The 19,542-nt window shown below is 38.6% G+C and overlaps 1 protein-coding gene and 1 pseudogene across 3 annotated transcripts in view; both read right to left on the bottom strand.

The window, feature by feature from the left end:
* MICU1 (mitochondrial calcium uptake 1) overlaps positions 1 to 19,542 on the bottom strand; it is a 155,798-nt gene that overhangs the window by 49,598 nt on the left and 86,658 nt on the right. For both annotated transcript variants that reach the window (XM_084904970.1, XM_084904971.1), the window contains one exon: positions 16,518 to 16,715. In XM_084904970.1, coding sequence (XP_084761096.1) covers positions 16,518 to 16,715 — 198 coding nt within the window. The remainder of the gene's footprint in view (positions 1 to 16,517; positions 16,716 to 19,542) is intronic.
* On the bottom strand, positions 14,813 to 15,645 carry LOC311632296 (SPRY domain-containing protein 4-like; annotated as a pseudogene). The gene has a single exon. The product of its transcript is annotated as an SPRY domain-containing protein 4-like (transcript).

The following is a 19,542-nucleotide window of genomic DNA, read 5'->3' as shown; positions in this document are numbered from 1 at the left end:
AATTTGATTTGAAGAACTAGATGTAACATCAAAGACAAAGACATTAATATTAGATGTTCATTTCCATTTCTATCTCTTTATTACAATTCAAATACCCATCTCTTCCCCTCTGGCTGTAATGCAGCTCAGAGGCAACAATAACCTCAAATTATCTAGGGAGGTTATATGCTGTCGATGCCTTTGCAATACCAGGGAAGTCTGCCACATAAATTACCACCTATTTATTATCACGGTTGTCAGCGTGGAGGCAAAGAGAAGTTAATCAGTATTTTAGATCACAGCCAACAGTAAAATAATGCCACCATGGTTAACATAGTGAGGAGTATTGCACATACTCTGTCACATATTTACCAGCAAATATTGGCAGACAGAGGCAGGTATTTCACATACGTGAAGCTATCTAGTAACTAGGGTTGACATGTACAAACTACAGCCTAGCAGTAATACTTCGTTAAAATCACATTGTTTTACTTTGCTCTGATGATCTGCGCTCTGCCGAGCCCTTTGGCAGACAGATGTGGTGACTTCTGAAACACCTGAGTGAGAAGGGAGTCTCTTTAGATGCCCGCTATAACTAGGTTTAGAAGGAAATGGAAGGTGATGCCCCATTGTGTCAGTTTGAAATTAATTATGTTCACTAGGCAGAACAGGCTCCTGGGCACAGTTGACAAAGTGTTTATAAAGTCTAATTAGCTTTGGTGAACTAATGATTACATGTTCAAATAAATGGACTTTGTATACTCATCGGATCAACCAACTGCACACTTATTATTTTGTTTTGGCACAAATGGAATGCAAAACCACATTAACATCACATTTGAGGTTATTCATACTCACAAGTGAGGAAAACCAAAAAGATGGTTCCCTAAGCTACCATAACCCTGTCAGAGAATAAAGATACATATTAAAAGTAAGCAATAAATCTTAATTCAAATCAACAGCTAGCACAAGAATATACGACAATACCCTTAAAGACAATCTGTGGAGATCTTATATCAGGAAAGTTTAATTAATCTTTCCTGGTAGAGAGAGAAGAGAAAAAGCCCTCTTTGAAGCCAAAATAAGACAAAAATCGGTAAATCAACTTATATAAGGATTTAGGTCCAACGTTAAAAACTAGACTCAATCATATTCAGCCTGATACACATTTACTTAACAAGGAATACGAGTAGTGCCTGCCAGTGTGCTCAGTGGTTAAGCGTCGACCATGAACCAGGAGGTCCCAGTTGGGTTCCTGGTCAGGGCACATGCCTGGGTTTTGGGCTCAATCCCTAGTAGGGGTTGCAGGAGGCAGCTGATCAATGGCTCTCTCTCTCATTGATGTTTCTCTCTCTCTCTCTCTCTCCCTTCCTCTCTGTGAAATCAATCAAAACATATTTAAAAAAAGAAAAGAAAAGAAATGCTAGGAGTTCTCTAGAAAGCCTATTTAATTTAAGCTGACAGGGGAATTCCTGATGTACAACGGTTTGTTCACAGTTCTTTAGTTAATATCACAGATGGGTATGGTAAGAATTCACATCTAAGTGAAAAACTGGAAATTATGTAAGTGGATAACCAAATAGTAGCTACTTTTTGCTTAAAAGTTCAAAGTTCATCAGACCAAAGAAATTAAAAATTTCAAACACCAAGAAAGCATCACTAAGTGATATATTATCCAAGCCTATATGCTATATGCTATGTATATATGTGTATACACACACACACACACACACACACACACACACAAAGTCTATATGCATAAATGATATACTATATGCATTTATAGTCAATGCATCTGTGAGAGTGAAGTCCATAAATCTTGAATAAAAAAAGAGCCTGTTACATTTTTAAACACATTATTGTTATGTCACAGTGGGAATTTGCCAAGTTGATTACAAAATATCACAGTAAAAAACCTACAAACTCATTTAATAATGGGTACTGAATTTCAAAGTGATCTTAACAAACATTTTCCTTAAATTGATAGAATAAATTATAAGTTTGGAAACTAAGACATACCACATTGTTTTGGATATAACATGACACGTTTAAATTGTCATTACTGGGAGCAATAAACCATGACACACCACAGAAAAGAAACTCAGGCCCACCATTGGGAAAAAAATAAATTATATCCTAGAGACTTAGAAGAGTCTTCCTCATTCAGTTCAAAAGCAGCAGAGTTGGCACACTTCTCTGGAGACGAAATGGACTGTAGAGTTTGAATCACAAGAGCATGCAGCTGGGTGTCTGGGAAGGCAGAGAAGCTGATGACACACACCGCCTTGAATACTAGTAGGAAGCAATGTCTTCTGGGAAGAAGGGGAGGAGGCTGCAACTGTCTAATCACCAGATTAGAAGCCAATGAAACATGTGGGGAGGGCAGTGGTGACTAGCAATGCCAGGTGACACAGATAGACAATAAGGCATCTGAAATAAAATCACCACAGGGCGCAAAGATAAAGTGGTGGGACATCTTCTACAGTGAGACAATGTCTGGGAACGGGAGGGATGGTGCTGGTCCATCAGACAGTATTAACAGGAGATAGCAAGTCACTGGAACTATTCTTGACACAGCCCTCCAAAGATTCCTCTTACACCTGGTGAAGGTGGTGAGTACCCTTATACAGACGGCCCCCAATATTCCCAATCTCCAAATATCCACACTCTCGTGCAGCCCCTCCCACAGTGGGAAGAATATGGCAGAGGTGATGGCGTATAACTTCTAAGGCTAGGTTATAAAAGACAGTGTGGGTTCCTCAGTGGTCACACTTTCTCTCTGGGGTCACTTGCTGCACAGGAAGGCAACTGGCGTCCATGAGAGTCTGTGAAGAGCTGTACAGGGTGAGACCAACCCCTCCTGCCCACAGCCACATGAGTGAGTGGTGCAGAGGATCCGCCAGCTCGGCCAGGCTTTCAGGACTGTGGTGCTGGCTGCCCTTTGATTCCTGTCCTTTAGGAACTGTGTGCTATAATAAATGCTTGTTGTTTTAAGCTGCTAAGTTTTGGGGTAATTTCTTATGCAATAACTAGAGGCCTGATGCATGAAATTCATACAAGGGGCTTGGCTCTCGCCACTGTAGCTTTGTCCAGAAGGTCATCCAGAAGGGTGTCCGGAAGGTCGTTCGGCTGTCCGGTCTAATTAGTATATTACGCTTTTATTATATAGATAGCTAACAAATACAGAGTTGCAATGCTCCATGGAGGGAATGGTTAGAAACTATCCTCCTCCTTTGAAGAACCACTAGCTTCAAAGAGCTGGGATCTTTCTGGCAGTGGTAGCAATACCAATAGCAGAGCTAGAGGCACAGCAGAAGACTCATTAACTTGGACAGGAGCAACTCTTAAATTAACCCTATTAACACTGATTTATCCCAAGTGTCATTTTGTTAGACAGAGAGAGAAACAATTACCACCACAATGATAAAAACCACCAGAGGGTGAGGTAATTCCACTACAGCAAATGAGATGCTTCCAGAATTTGTTTGCACTCTGCCAACCTTAATAGCACAAAAAGGTTTTTATTTATTTATTTTTTTAAAATATTTTATTGATTTTGTACAGAGAGGAAGGGAGAAAGAGAGTTAGAAACATCAATGAGAGAGAGTCATTGATCAGCTGCCTCTTGCACACCCCCTACTGGGGATATGCCCGCAATCAAGGTACATGCCCTTGACCGGAATCGAACCTGGCACCTTTCAGTCCCCAAGCCGACGCTCTATCCATTGAGCCAAACCGGTTTCGGCACAGAAAGGTGTTTTTACATTAGAAGGAAAAGAATAGTATATTCATATTCTTAGCAATTATGATAGCAGTAACTTTTTATCAAAAAGTTCTGTATATGATGTTGAATAGAGAGAAAGTGGCCAATCTTATCATCAAGAAAACTACTCGGTTCCTTAATATCTGGTCACACACTTCACAAATGTACCTACATGGAAATTAAAAAAATAGTATCAAACATTTCACCAAGCAACATCTTCTAGCACAGTGAATTCAGTACACCTCCCTTACTTTTCTAGATGGATATACTAAAAATCATTGATTTTGGGATTGAAAAGTTAATCAACATAATGCCTGTAAGGTTGGCAATATTCTGGAATCCTTTCAAATATTAAAGGTTGCAGGACGGCCAAAAACATCAAGATGGGCCACTGGATGGTGATGTCAGGAAGCACAGGACCCTAATTCTCCCCTTGCTTCCTCTTCTGATAATGAAACAAGTTCGGGCAACCCCGACCTCTCTGGGAAGGTGCTCTGTGCGGCAGTCCAATGCGGAGCGCCGAAACCACAAATGGATGATCATGAATGAATGAACAAACCTCCTGGAGTGCATGACGGTGCCAGGCACTGCGCTTTCTGACCTTGTAAGTCTGAGAGGTAGCTATCATCTCAATTGTTCATATGAGGAGATTAAGGCTCCCAGGGCCAAAGAAGAAAAATTAAAATTCAGAAAAAAATTTAAAAATTCAAATAATAGTATTGCATACTGATTATTCTTTGAACAAATATTTATTGTGTATCCATTCTGTGTACACCTCCAGCACTGCACTTTTCTTTCTGTACTGTAATAACTGTTCTCCTTCTCAGTCTGACCATAATGCCTTAAGTCCATTAGTCAGGGTCTACTTACTTTTGTATATTCAGTATCTAATATATGCTTGGCACATACCAAAGCCCCAATAATTTTAATTTATCAGTCAAAAAAGTGACTAAGTTTTACGCTTTTGGCTTTTATTTTTCTGCTAGGTAGATAGGCTATCAGATCTTAAGGAAAGACTGATGAGAAAAGGGGCACCCCTCCCCCCAAAATATTTTGGCATCACTTTATTTAAAGTCCTTTTTAATGGAAAAAATTTTATTGAAGTGGTTTATATTTCATTAGTGCAAATAGCTTAAATAAGAAAAAACATTTATGCTAATGTTGAGGCAGACTAATACAAAACAAATGGTGAGAATGTGGGTGGGAAGAGAGAAAAGGCATTCTATTATTATAAGAAAAATAACGAATAATGAGAGACTTGACAAAAAATCATTACTGTGCTGTTAACTGAATTCATAGGATAATAACTTGATATATGACCCTCTAAAGTACATCTGCCCAGAGTCTGAATTCTACAGGCTGTAATGCATTATTTATTCACAAATTAGTGCAAAGCTGGCTCTGATTCCTACAACATTGTCTAGACTTCCTAGACTCCTAAGGCTGTATGCAGGCTAGATGCTAAATATATTTTTAAAGTCTTTTTTTCTAAGAAAGAAAAAGAAAAAATAGATCTATCAGAGTTAGTTGAGGCTAAATCACTTAAAAGAAGAATGAAAGAAAGAAAAAGGACAAGCTTTTTTCCACTCATTGGCACAACTGTCATTCTTTAAAGCCCCCTTTCTTGTAAAATGTCCATTAATTCCACAGACCATAATTCTGAAAGGCATCTGTAGCTAAATGTGGCTATAAGAGGGATAAAATGAAAAGTAGGCTCAGAGACCCTTGATATAATTTATTTATTAATCTTTACTCTGAGTCTGACTGAGAGGCCAAATTTTATCTGCCTAAGGTACAGCTAACTTTTAAGAGAAATCCAGGGAGTTTCTCTTCTCTTATCCTGCCCTCTCCTCTTCAGGTTCAAATTGAGAACAACATGAAAACACCGAGGAGACACATTAACTTAAGCCTGGTTTGGGACATACACACTTGAGAAAAAAGGTCATTTTCTCAGTCACCCTCTCCTGGCTCTAGTCCCAGTGTTACTCACGGCCTCCCTGGCCCTTCTCATCTGTCCTACAACCAGAAAAAAGAGCGAAGGAAAATTAACCACCCCATTCCTAGATAGAGTGAATGTCAGAGTTAGAGCTGGCCCAAATATTGCTATCTCTGGGAAAACTCCTCTGAGCAGTCTCTTGCCCTCTACTTTGCAGACTGATTTACTCTTATTGCACTATCTGAATATCTCTAGCAATCTATATATATAAATGTCCAAGCGAACATTTGACCGGTAGCTATTATGCGCACTCACCACCAGGGGGAAGACACTCAATGCACAGGCATGGAACAGACTGATAAATCTCAGAGGGAAGGGGGAGGGTCGGAAGAGATTAACCAAAGATCTTATATGCGTACTAGAGGCCCAGTGCATGGATTTGTGCACTGGTAAGGTCCCTCGGCCTGGCTTGTGGGGATTGGTCCATATCCGGCAGTCCGACATCCCCCAAAGGGTCCCAGATTGTAGGAGGGTGCAGGCCAGACCAAGGGACCCCATTGGTGCACGAATCCGTGCACTGTGCCTCTAGTATACTAATAACATTGTACAAGAATTTCTGGTTTGTTCAGTTCACTTTCATAAGCTTGGAAGCAGGGACAATGCTTTGTTCATATTTATACCTTGAGTATTTAGCACAACTCCTGGAAAGCTAGTGTAAGTTAATAGTTAAGAGTAGATCTAGAGGCAGCCTGCCTAGAATCACAGCTCAGCTACTCCTTTACTTTGTGTGAGAGCACAGGCAAGTTATTTAACCTCTCTGTGCCTCAGTTCTCCCACTTGTTAAATGTGGATAATTATAATGCCAACCCCTAGCATTGTGAAGATTAAACGAAATAATGTACATAAAGCACTTAGAATAGTGTCTGGCTCCTGGTAAACTTACAAGAATGTTGACTAGTATTTTTTATTATGTATTATGTATTCAAACATTAAAACACTTGATGCTACTAGAGGTCTACATCCACAGACTGCTGCAGCTGTTAGAGTAGGTATACAGTAAACACTGAACGACAAATCCACAGTCATCTTCGCCAACAATACTTTTCACTTTACTATATTGCATTAAACTATATTCTATGTTAAATATTCTGGTGTGTGTTCAAGTAAAAAAATATTGCTGCATTCTGAATTCCAAATGAACTTTAGATGGTACACAGCACATTTATAAGTTGAGAAGCACTTGTGTTTGACTAAAGAATGGTTGATAAGACTATCTGAATGATAGATTGAGGAAAAATTTTCACTGGAGAAAGATAAAATCTTCATGACTTATTCATGGTTTCCTTTTTCTTGTGGCCAATTTAAATTTAACTTAGAATGTAAAGTTAAAGATATTTGATGATAGGAAAATCATGGAGATGGCAAAGTATTTCAAAGGTATCACTAACGTATCATTGATTTTGGAATTGCAAAGCCATCTGGAAATCTAAGAAAAAGACCAATGTTAACAGTTTTCTGTGCTTTCATTATCAATCTGAAAGGTCAGATTGACACCTTTTAAAAACCATGCCCAGGTCTGGCTGGGTGTCATCTGTGTACTGCAGGTTGTTGGTTCAATTCCCAGTCAGGGGCTTGCAGGAAGCAGCCAATTGATATTGTGCTCTCACATTGATGTTTCTCTCTTCTCCCTTCCTCTCTCTCTAAAAATCAATAAACTATTCTTTAAAAAAATAAAATAAAAACCATGCCAACATCAATATTTTGAGTAACAATGTATCATTCAAAACTTTTTCCTTCATTCTTCAAAAGATATGAAACAAAAAAGCACTGTTTTGTATGTTTTTTACAGAATCATTACCAAGGTTGCATTGACAACATCAAAAGAGCTTTCTATCACCATGTAAATTCTATCATGTACAGTATTTTCAGTCTCATTCTACAATCAGAGACCCTCTACGCCACAAACAATAGCAAACTTGAGCTGAAGGACATAAAGGGATTTGTAAAAAATTAAAACAGAGTTTGTCTTTGGATTTTACATATCTCCTTATTAAACTAAATCATCTTGAGCTAATTTGTTCTTATCAGGGCAAGATATTAGACTTAACTCACAATGTATGGTACAGAGAGAAAATATAATTAGCTGTAAAAATACTGACATCAAGTCATTGGTGACTGACATAAAGACTTGTTGAAGAAATTCAAAATTTTATTCTATTATTTTATATATTTCTATTTATTTATTTTTAAAATATATTTTTATTGATTTCAGAGCAGAAAGGAGAGGGAGGGATAGAAACATCAATGATTAAAAAGGTGTGTGTGTGTTTTACAGCTTTAAATATTTATACTTGGCTCCTTAAAGTTATAAATATTTAAAAGAGACAAGTATTTTTGGTACCCTTTTTTTAATGACTTTTGGAAATTCAAGATGAAAACATCTAAAACACTATAGATTTATCACTATACATATTCTGCTTTGTAGAGGCAAAAGTGGAAGAATAAACAAAAGGAAACCCCATTGAACATTTTCAGTTTTGCTTTGCAGATTTAATTAAATCAAGAATCAACTCTCTTCTTTGAGTTTACATATGAATCAGTTTCCCAGTTCAAAAAAATCAAATTGGCTATTAAAATAAAAAGAAATCTGTTTTGCTGAGAGTGTTCTAGCTTCAGAAAGTGATAGAAAGCCCTTTTGTTGTCTGGCCTCCTTTCTCACAATCTTTTAGCCAGAAAAAGTGCTGAGGTTGTTTCTCAATATGCTCCTTTGCATCAGGACAAAATTTAATTCTATTTTAAGGACTTCAAAGAGATGAGCACAAAGATGTCGGCTTAATGATGTAAATGGTAGGTGATTCTGGAATATCCATAGGCACATTTGAATATATATTTTTGTTAATTTCAGAGAGGAAGAGAGAGAGAAAGAGAAAAACATCAATGATGATAGAGAATCATTGATCAGCTACCTCCTGCTTGCCCCTCCTGGGAAATGAGTGGTAACCTGGGCATGTGCCCTGATCAGGAATAAAACTGTGACCTGCTGGTTCACAGGTTGAAGCTCAACCACTGTGTCACGCTGGCCCAGCTGCCATAGGCACTTTAATCATCCACACTAATAAAAGAGAAATATGCAAAATGACTGTACCTCCACAATGCCCATCAGCCAATCAGGAGTGAGTATGCAAATTAACCCAACAAAGATGGCAGGTTGTGAGGGGCAGCAAGTGTAGGTGACTACCTATGCTGCCATCTTGCTTTCTCTAGCATAGTTCTTTTTTTTTTTTTTTTTTTTTTTTTTTTTAATATTTTATTGATTTTTTACAGAGATGAAGAGAGAGGGATAGAGAGTTAGAAACATCGATGAGAGAGAATCATCGATCAGCTGCTTCTTGCACACCTCCTACTGGGGATGTGCCCGCAACCAAAGTATATGCCCTTGACCGGAATCGAATCCGGAACCTTTCAGTCCGCAGGCCGACGCTCTATCCACTGAGCCAAACCGGTTTCAGCTATAGCATACTTCTTTATGTCTCACTTTTACCTTTCTTCCTGACTGAACAAATCTATTTAACTTTAATATATTTTTTTCTTGAAGACTGGACAACTATCGCTGTTATTCTTTGAATTATATCTAATTTGCCTTCAGATAATTGTCACACCTTTTAAAAATGTGATACTCTGGTTATGCAATAAGCATATGAATCCCAAAACTTATTTAAAAATCATGCTGCAGACTGGAATTCTGTTAGATGATACTATTTCAGTTTCCTTGTTTTGTATTCTAGAGTTGGCTTCTTCATTCTTGTATAAATTAGTTTTTGCTTTTCTTTGACATAATGACATTTTTGTCATTTCCCCTCCCCCAAATTAAAATTAATCATAATCTTTCAAAGAGTTCTCAATTACCTTTCACTTTTGACTGACATCTTACTGTGGTAGTCCTCAGGAAACCAATGAATATATTAACTAGAATTAGCCATGGCACCTGTCTCCGAGGAACTCAAGTTCTTGTAGCCTTAGATGGCGTTTTTAATAACTTCAAAATATATTTTTAAAAACCAACTGTGTATTCTTAAGTTATTCCTTCAAACTTATGTTTTCTGAGTTCCCAAACAGAGAATTAAGGGTAGAATAAAACGAATCTGACCAGAATTAAGAGCATTAAAACATTTTTAAATATCTAACAAGCTAAGGATTCTTATGAAAAGAAATGGCTGGTTTAGGTATCTTCTACACACAAAAGAATAGTTTATTTTTTCTTAGTCATAACACTCAAGTTGAGGAGCAAACAAAGTAGAAACAATGATGCTGAAGAAGTCTATTATTCAAGAAATTTGGTCTTTTCCTGTTCCTAAATTTCAGAATATTTTGTTTTTCTTTAGAGTTCCAAATAAGTCACACACAGAAATCTCATCTCAGACTAAAAGTAATAATAATACACACACACACACACACACACACACACACACACACACTAGTCGTCCAAGCACAAAGATTCATGCAGAATGGGCCTTCCTTACTCTGGCTGCCAGCACAGCCTTTGCTCTGGCCTGGAGACAACTTTCCCCCTTCCCATGCTGCCCAGAGGACAATGTCGTCCTGGCGATGATGCAAGTGTTCTTCCCCCTGCCGCTGGGCGCCTATATATGCAAATTAACCTGCCATCATTGTTGGGTTAATTTGCATACTCACTCCTGATTGGCTGATGGGTGTCACGAAGGTATGGTCAATTTGGATCTTTCTCTTTTATTAGTGTAGATAAGCTAATATGCTCAGTGTCCCTACTACTGTCCAACTGGTTGCTATGACATGCACTGACCACCAGGGGGCTGATGCTCAACACAGGAACTGCCAAGCTGCAGTGACTTGGCAGCAGAGATTCTCAGGTGACACACCCCGAAACCAGAGAGGAATGAGCCCGATTCACAGAGCTGTGCAATTCCACTTTCAGTCATCAGCTATGTTGTTGCTGGGGGACTATCATCCCGAATCTAGTTTATTGCACACTTGCGTTTGCATTCCACATCCTGTACGACAATAACTTTGCAGAGTGCCCTTTCCCACTCCAGAACCCCTAGGGGGATGTCAGAGAGCCAATTTCAGCCGATCCCCACATGCCAGGCTGAGGGACCCCACCTGCTGGAGGGACCCTGCTCACTCGGCAGATGCTGGGGAGGGACTGTGGAAGTTTGGCTCCAAGGCGTGTCTTGCCCAATCCCACCCCACCGGCTACCTTATAATTAAATTCCTTCTAACGAATCCATGCACTGGGTCACTAGTAATTAGATAAAGAATAGAAAATAATTCATTCTGAAAGATTTAAGTTGGAATCCTGACTCAACCATTTAATAGCATTGTGACTTTATCTTTCTGAGTTTCAGTTTCTACAGTTGTGACATGGGTATAAAAACAACATGGTTGGCTGGAATTAAAACAAAGAAGGAATATAATATATGTAAATTGCCTGGCTTGTAGTAGGCACTCATTAAATGTTCATGGACATTTCCCTCTTTCCTGACTTCTCTGAAAATTAAATTTGACAGATAAATGGTATTTTTTTCACTCTCAAAACTACTGTGGTGAGAAAAGAAAAGAAATAACTAAATGAAACTATAAATCTCCTTGATCTAAAATTTTAAAGTAGGTAAGTAAAAAAATAAAACCAATAGGAAATAGAAAGAACGAGGAAATGATAAAACCCATATGAAAGCTAATAGTAATCATTTCTAATTTCCTTTTGGCTGTGATGATGACATACTTCATACTTAATGAGGAGAGAAATTACTTAAACTTTGAAAAGTAAAATTAAAACTGTTTCATAAAAACAAAAATTTCCCCATTTTCCATATGTCTTATGAGAAAACTATTTTCAAAATGAAAGTAAGGCCTTTTGGTCATTTATCTGAAAAGGCCTGTTTAAGTGCCCACTATATGCCAACTACCACACTAACTGGTAGAGGGTATACAAAAAAAAAGGTGAATGTATACTTATTAAAGGCATAGTATATGCCCGGTGGTATATTAGTTTGCTAGGGCTGCCTACCACCAAATGGGTGTCTTCACAGCCATTTGTTTTTTCACAGTTCTGGTGGCTGGAAATCTAAGGTGCCAGCAGGATTGGTTTCCTCTGAGGCCTCTCTTCTTGGCTTGCTGCTGGTTTCTCTCTTGCTGTCTTCTCACATGGTTCTCCCTCTGCACATGCTCACCCCCTGTGTGAGTCTACATTTTCTCTTCCAGTAGGACTGGATTAGGGCCTAGCCTCAAGGCCTCTTTTTAACTTAACCACTTTCTTAAGGGCCTGCCTCCAAGCATAGTCACATTCTGAGGTCCTGGGGTTACGGGCTTCCACAAAGGAATTCTGGGGAACATAATCCAGCCGGTAAGAAACACCATCTCACTTAAACATTGTCCTGAGAAGCCAGGCTCTAAGAGAATAAATAACTCATCAAATGTCACATAGCCAGTAAGTGGTGGAAATAAAATTTTAATCAAAATCTCATTATGAGAACATCAAAATCTATGCTCTTTTTGCTATTCACAGTTTCTAAAAAATTACAAATCTAGTGGGGAAGACATAATGGGTTTTATTGATAAGGAACCACTTATTCACTGGACTTGTGCTATTATAGAATGAATTCAGGATTAATAAACATTTATAGAATATTTATTACATGTTAACCTGCGTTCTTTCACAAAAAAGTCAATTGACTCCCTTACATGGGGAATTGCTGACTGCCAAACAATTACAATCCCAGTACATCTTGGCCCAAAGCCTACAGATGATGCTAAGCCAATAGCTTTCTAGAATAAGTATTTTATTTTATTATTATTTTTTTATTAAGTGGTTAAAAATTACTATATTGTTGCATTGAATAATTTTTTCCTTTCTTTTGGTGATATAGTAATAGTGATTTTTTTTAATTAAATGGTTAGAATAAGTATTTTAGATAAGGCTGTCTACTAGATCTATTTTCTTCTGCATTTGGGCGTAGGCTATACGTTGGTACATATATGTGAAATCCCGGATCTGCTTTATAATATTCTACCTAATTGACAATCTATACAATCTATAGTGGGCTTTCAGCTGGATAGCATCTCAGGGTGAAAGACAAAAGTCTCATGCTCTGTCTCTTGAGACTCCCAATTGTATGTCTAGGAATGTCTGTTAAGCTCGATCAGGGGTCTTCAAACTACGGCCCGCGGGCCACATGCAGCCCCCAGGGGAGTCTGATCCTGCCCGCCAGGTTTTTTGGGCAGTGAGTGCAGCCAAGGTGTTACAGTAGGGATTAGTAGTTCATATAGTCCAGCCCTCCAGCTCTCTGAGGGACCGTGATCTGGCCCCCACTTTAAAAAGTTTGAAGACGCCTGAGCTAGATCGTGGCACCTGCTCCATGCTCTGAATGACGCCGTATTGTTATTTAAAGTACTATTTAGTTTGTGTTTATTCTCTAACTACATTTTATGGATCTATACTCTGTGTTAAATTGTAATTACATAATCAATTAGTAAAATAATTTACATTCCCAGATTATGTTATAACGTTTCCACAGAAGACTACTCTAGGTATGCACATCAGGGGCCAAGGCATATGTCTAGAATTCTAATACATACCAACTCTGCCTATAACTGCTATCTCTTTTTTTTTTTTCTTTTTTTTTTTCTTGTGATGAGAAGTCTTAGGATTTACTCTCTTAACAATTTTCCTATGTATCCTGCATCAGTGTATAACTGCTATCTCTTATCATAACTAGAGAATCAGAAATGAAAATTGTGAAATTTAAAAAATTATCCTGAGATATTAAAGGTATTACTGTGAAGTTGATAATTATTCATTGTGAGAGAAGTTTTGAGCTTCATAACAACTCAAAATTGAAAGCAGGAGTAAAATTCCTGTGTGAAAGATGTCGTCCCTTTATCAGCATGAAACAGACAAAAAATGGCAACTGTAGAAAAATAGCTAACATATATGGGGAGACTAAAGGATGATAAAAATTATTTTAACAAGGTTAGTTTTACAGATTTCTCTCAACCTAGACTCACCTTCTCTGGTGATAAGAATGCAAACTTCATAAAGGCAGGTTGTCCTTTTTTGTTTAACCCAGCATATAAACACTAGATACTCCTCTGGGTCTTCCATTATCCTGTGGGGGTTCTCACGCACATCTAAAATCTGACTTTTGTATATATGTATATCACTTATTATAAGTACTCAAGGAGGCTGAATTGTAGAAATCCATTACTTTTGTGTGAGGGTGTGTGTGTGTGCGCGTGCTCAAATAAACTTTAATTACACAAATAATTATTTTTGCCAAACCCTTAGAGGCATTCAGTTGCATCACCACCATAAAGATAGAATAAGGTGGAGGCACAGGGTCAAACAGAGGAATACATGTTTCACATACATGCTCATACCACCAGGTTTTCCTCAACCCCTAATACTGCTTTAGGTTCAGTGTATTCTGCTGTCAAGGTTGCGGTGGGAGGGTGAGGGTTTGGAGCTAAGCAGACCCAAAAACGTATTGTGTAAGACCTCAGGTCTCTCTCCTCCCTCTGGAAGTTCCAATGTAGCAGAAATGAAGCCAGAACTTCTCAAGAATAAAGTTTCTGGCACAAAGGCCCTTGATATCCCCCAAGCGTCTCTTTCCCTTTGGTAGTGGGTGTAACTGGCCGGGTGAGTACTAGGAATTGACCAGGTGTCAGAGGGAAGCAGATTAAGGCAGGTGAGGATAGTCGCAGTTGTGTGGGCTGAGAGTCCAGCTGTGAGGAATGAGGAAGGTGGGCTCTGTTCTCACTCTGACAGCCAGTAAAGCATTTTCTGAGGGAGCAGAGCCCAGGATCTGTATGAGCTTTAGGGAAAGGGCCAAGTCACTGAACCAGTCCGCCAGCTAGAGGCGGAAAAGATTTACTGTGGAGAGACACTAGAACACCAAGAACAAACAGCAGTTACACATGGGCAAAAGGAGAGGAAGGTATCATAGTGATAATAAATCCAAACAAAGCTGAAAGGAAAAACCCCAGGACTGAATACAGTCTGAGAAAGGCCTGGGCACAGGAAGACAGAGGACCCAAGGAAGCAAGTCAAGGAAAATCCATTCATAGTAGCCTAGCTTTCACAGGTAGGGGAGAGAAAATGACCAAGATACTGCACAGAGGACCTGAGTTGTGGGAGCTAGAGGATGCTTGAGGCAAAGTTAAAAGGTTCCAGGCACTTTCAGAAGGAGGCTGGCCAAGAGTGATACTGGGAACTCCAGTGATGGACACACTAGAGGCCCTTAGGCACCTCAAGCCCTGAATGGGTCAGCAATTCTCCACCCCAAAGGGCAAAGGCAGGTCCACTGGACCCTGGAATTCTGTCTGTAGCATGAGGACCACAACAACCCAGCTCACACCCACCAAGCTCAGCTTCTGGGCCTCACACTCCAGCAGCAGTCCCACTTTCTCTGGATGCCTGATGCCCTCATTAGGGGCTTTCTCATTGGCCAACATGGTTTGCCACTTGCACTGGGCATAGGTTAACACCCTAGAACGGCCATTAGCACCGATGCAGCTATCCCAAGAAATGTCCACGTCTGTCACCCCTACCCGGAATCGCTGGGAGCGCTTCACTGCTACCTTCCAATAGTGCCTGCCACCGGTGACCGCCGCGTCTGCCAGCACCACTGCCCACTCCCGGGAACGCTCCACATTCAGGGCCAGTTGGGTGGGCTCCAATCCCATCATGCCATATTTGACACCTGTGTCATCTCTGAAGAATGCCAGGCTGCCGTGGGCAGTCTTCTCTTTCAGTTTGAAATGGACGCCTCTGTGGGCTTCTGCGACAATAACCCCCAATCGTTTGGCTCCCCAGTGGCACAGGCAAGGCGAACATGCAAAAGGTACTTTTTTTTAAATTTTTTTTTTTTTAGGTAAATTCTTTGAATATCAATTATACCATCTTCAGAAAACATGTACACAGATACATTTCAAAGTTTGATCTAATTTTTAGAAGTATTATTCTACTTCTGCTTCTCTTCTACAGCATGAATATTTAAGAGTGTTCTTTTTTTAAAATATATTTTTAAAACATGTATTATTAATGCCCTGGTTAGCATGGCTTAGAGTGTGGGGAGGCAACCAATCGATGTCTCTCTCTCACATTGATGTTTCTCTTTCCCCTTCTGCCCCTCCCTTCCACTCTCTCTAAAAATGAATAGAAAAAATACCCTCAGTTAAGTATTTTTTATTTATTTATTTATTTATTTATTTATTTTTTTACATATTTTCTTGATTTTTTTTTTTATTGCCCCCCTCCCTCCCTCCCACACATCCCCTCCCTCCCCATAGTTTTATGTCCATTGGTTGTACTTATATGCATTTATACAAGTCCTTCGGTTGATCTATTATCTCCCCCTCCTCAGTTAAGTATTAATAACAAAATAATAAACTAAAATGTATTAATAATGGGAATTCAGTTGTGATTTTTCAAACTGTCTCAACTGAGTCAAGTGGGATGCCCCCTTGTCTCTACACAATAGTATAAAAGTGGGGATACATGCTCAGGTTGAGAGCACCTCTGATCTCTGCATTTCTTTTTCCTCAAGCTGAGTATCCAAAGACAACTGAGATGTTCAATTGAGACACTTGCTTTCAGGCCCAGAACCACCTGACTCCAAGACATTTCTCAGAACACATGACTTCCAACCTGCTGTCGGACAGTAAGTCACTGTCTGATACGGTTCAGAGCAATCAGTTCTCCCAGCTGGAGAGACGGAAAGAATGCCAGTAATGCAGGCCCTCCCACGCCCGCGGCTCTCTGTGTACACCCGATGGACAGTGCCCTGAAGTCCAGGAAATACCCACCTCTAACTTCAGAACATCATGCTGAAGTTTGCGCTGAAATTCGAGGAAGTTTTTGATGGTCAGCTTCCCTTTGAGATCAGCTCCAAAAAAGTAGGTTGTGAGGGCTGAACACAAGCCAGACTTGAGGGTGTTACCAGTAGTCGGACGATCTCTGTGACGCATACCCATACTTGTTTGGGAGCGAATGATGCTCTGAACCTAAAGAGAAGCAAACCCCCATCCAGAAAAATATTACAAAGTGAAAAATTAGAGAAAAGTAAGGAAAATAACTGCCTATTGATTGTTTATTCTTTGCCTTCACTGTGCTACAATTCTTTCTTTTGTTTTACTTTACTTAAAAAAGTCTTTATTGCTGAAAGTATTATAGATGTCTCCCTTTCCCCCGCATTGACCCCTTCTAGCCCACACCAGCTCTCCACCCCATGCTCACAACAATCCTATGAGAGAAGCCCTATGAGGTTCCTTATTACATAGATGAGAAATTTGGGGCACATAGAGTTAAACAATTTGCTCAAAGTCAAGTAGCAGCACCAGGATTCTAACACAGATGTCTGATACTTTTATAATTGGGACCCTCCTATATATCTCTCTTCAGAAAAGAGTATATATTTGTTTTGAGGCTCAAAACCTCTCTCACAATAAATAATGATCAACTTCACAGTAATACCTTCCTTTTCTCAGGATAATTTTTAAAATTCCACAATTTTCACTACTAATTCTCTAGTTGTGAAGAGTGACAGCACAGTTATAGGCAAATAAATACTTAACATCTAAGAGAGATAACATTTATTAGAATGATATATGAAAATACAAAATTCTATGAAATAACTCTCCAAGAAAACATGGGGGATTAGTTCAATCTCTGAGAAGTTTTAAAAGTGCTTTTTGAGAAAGGATAACTTTTGGGACTACAACTATGGCTTAATGACACACATATATATATATTGACATATATATAAATATATGTCAATATATATTTATGACACATATATATATATATATATATATATATATATATATATATATATATATATATATATTTTGAGGCAAGTTGGTAATTGCTATAGCTTTTTTGCCCCTTCTAGTTCCTGCCATTTTTTCTACCTCTTTACAAGCTAAAAAAACACAGCTATTCAGAATAACTAAATTGGATACATAAGGGTAAATAATAAAATATGTTACAGAAATGAACAATATATGTAGCCTTGACGTTTAAATAGCCAAATGAGAAAACCATAATACTTAAACTTAAGATTTGTAACAACAAATTCACTCTAGTTAAGTGTTTATTATTTTACTTATTATCTATGACCATAAAATATTTATTTAAGACAACAAAATAGTCTCAGGCTCTATAAAGGGTGTAAGAGTATAATGGAAAGACTAGTCAGGAGACATGGGGTCTGGTTCTGTTACTCTGTAGTGAGAGTAGAATTTGTGCAAATCATTTAACCTCTTTAAGCCTTATTTTTCTCATGTTCGCAGAGCACATTATCATTGTTTTCTTCTAACTCTAGGTTAACATCATAAATGGTTTTGATTATGATTTTTTCTGGGTTCATATTTATTTATGTAAATAAAATTGGTTGGCATTTTTATTCATTGACTGATTTTTAGATAGAGAGGAAGGTAGAGATAGATAAACATCAATTTACCGTCCTACTTATTTATGCATTCATTGGCTGATTCTCATTTGTGCCTTCAATGGGGCATTAAACCCACAACCTTGTTGTATTGGAATGATGCTCTAACCAATGGAGCTACCCGGCCAGGGCCCAGATTGGTTGACATTTGTTTCTCAGGCACACGGAGACTTAAAAGCCAGGTATGTAATAGATTTTAAAATTATTTAAATTGGAGTTTTTTATAATTTCTTCTTACTTTTTAAAAATGTTTTTTTTATTGACTTTACAGAGAGAGGAAGGGAAAGAGAAACATCAATGTTGAGAATGAGACACCGACTGGCTGCCTACTGCGCATCCCCGAATGGGGATAGAGTCCACAACTGGGACATGTGTCCTGACCAGGAATTGAACCAGTGACCTTGGTGGATGGGTTGATGCTCAACCACTGAACAACTGGCTGGGCACAGTTTTTTGTATTTTAAATTGAAACACAGAATAATCAGAAAACTGCTTCTTCTATTTGAAGGCAATATATAAATCATTTTATCTAAGTGAGAAATGAGTAATTTTCCAATAGCAGTGAACCAATATTGAATCAGTATTAGGACCTACCATGATTTAAGTTTTGTTGTGGCTATAAATATTATAGCTTATAGCTCTGCTATTGTGGAAACTGTATGTTAGCTTCAAAAGTGGTGCTCAGAGTATTTGTATAAGTGACTGGGGGAAAAAGTGTGTTTTGGGAAAATTAACTAATACTATAACATCTTTATTTTTTTATAGCATCTTTATTATGATTAACAATAACACAATCCAAATACTATCACACTTATGTGTAAACTATTAATAACTATATTCTTTCGTTAAAAACTTTATTGAAAAGTACAATACATATCACTAGGTTTCATGTCTGTGTGAGAGAGAGAGAGAGAAAGAGAGAGAGAGAGAAAGAGAGAGAAAGGAAGAGAAAGGAGAGATATTAAGTGAAAAATATCCAGCAATAAGCAATTCATAAGTTTTAAATTGCATGCCGTTCTGGGCAGTGTGATAAAATCTCTCACCGTCCTGCTCCATCCCACTTGGGATGAGAACCATCCCTTTGTCCAGCATATCTATGCTATATCTGATACCCACCCATTAGTCACTTAGTAGCCATCTCAGTTATCAGATCTGTTGTCACGGTATCACAATGCCTGTGTTCAAGTAGTCCTTATTTTATTTAATAATGGCCCCAAAGCACAAGAGTATGGTGTGGACAATTTGGATATGCCAAAGAGAAGCCACAAAGTGTATGTATGTTTTGGAAAAATCACAATATGTATAGCGTTTGGTACTATCCAAAGTAGCAGGCATCCATCCACTGGGGGCTGGGTCTTAGAACACTTCTCCCTCAGATAAGG

The sequence above is a fragment of the Pipistrellus hanaki genome, assembly GCF_964339955.1.
Source record: "Pipistrellus hanaki genome assembly, chromosome: 14".
Classification (NCBI taxonomy): domain Eukaryota; kingdom Metazoa; phylum Chordata; class Mammalia; order Chiroptera; family Vespertilionidae; genus Pipistrellus; species Pipistrellus hanaki.
Note: the sequence above shows the minus strand (reverse complement) of the source record. Positions and strands in the feature narration are given on the sequence as shown.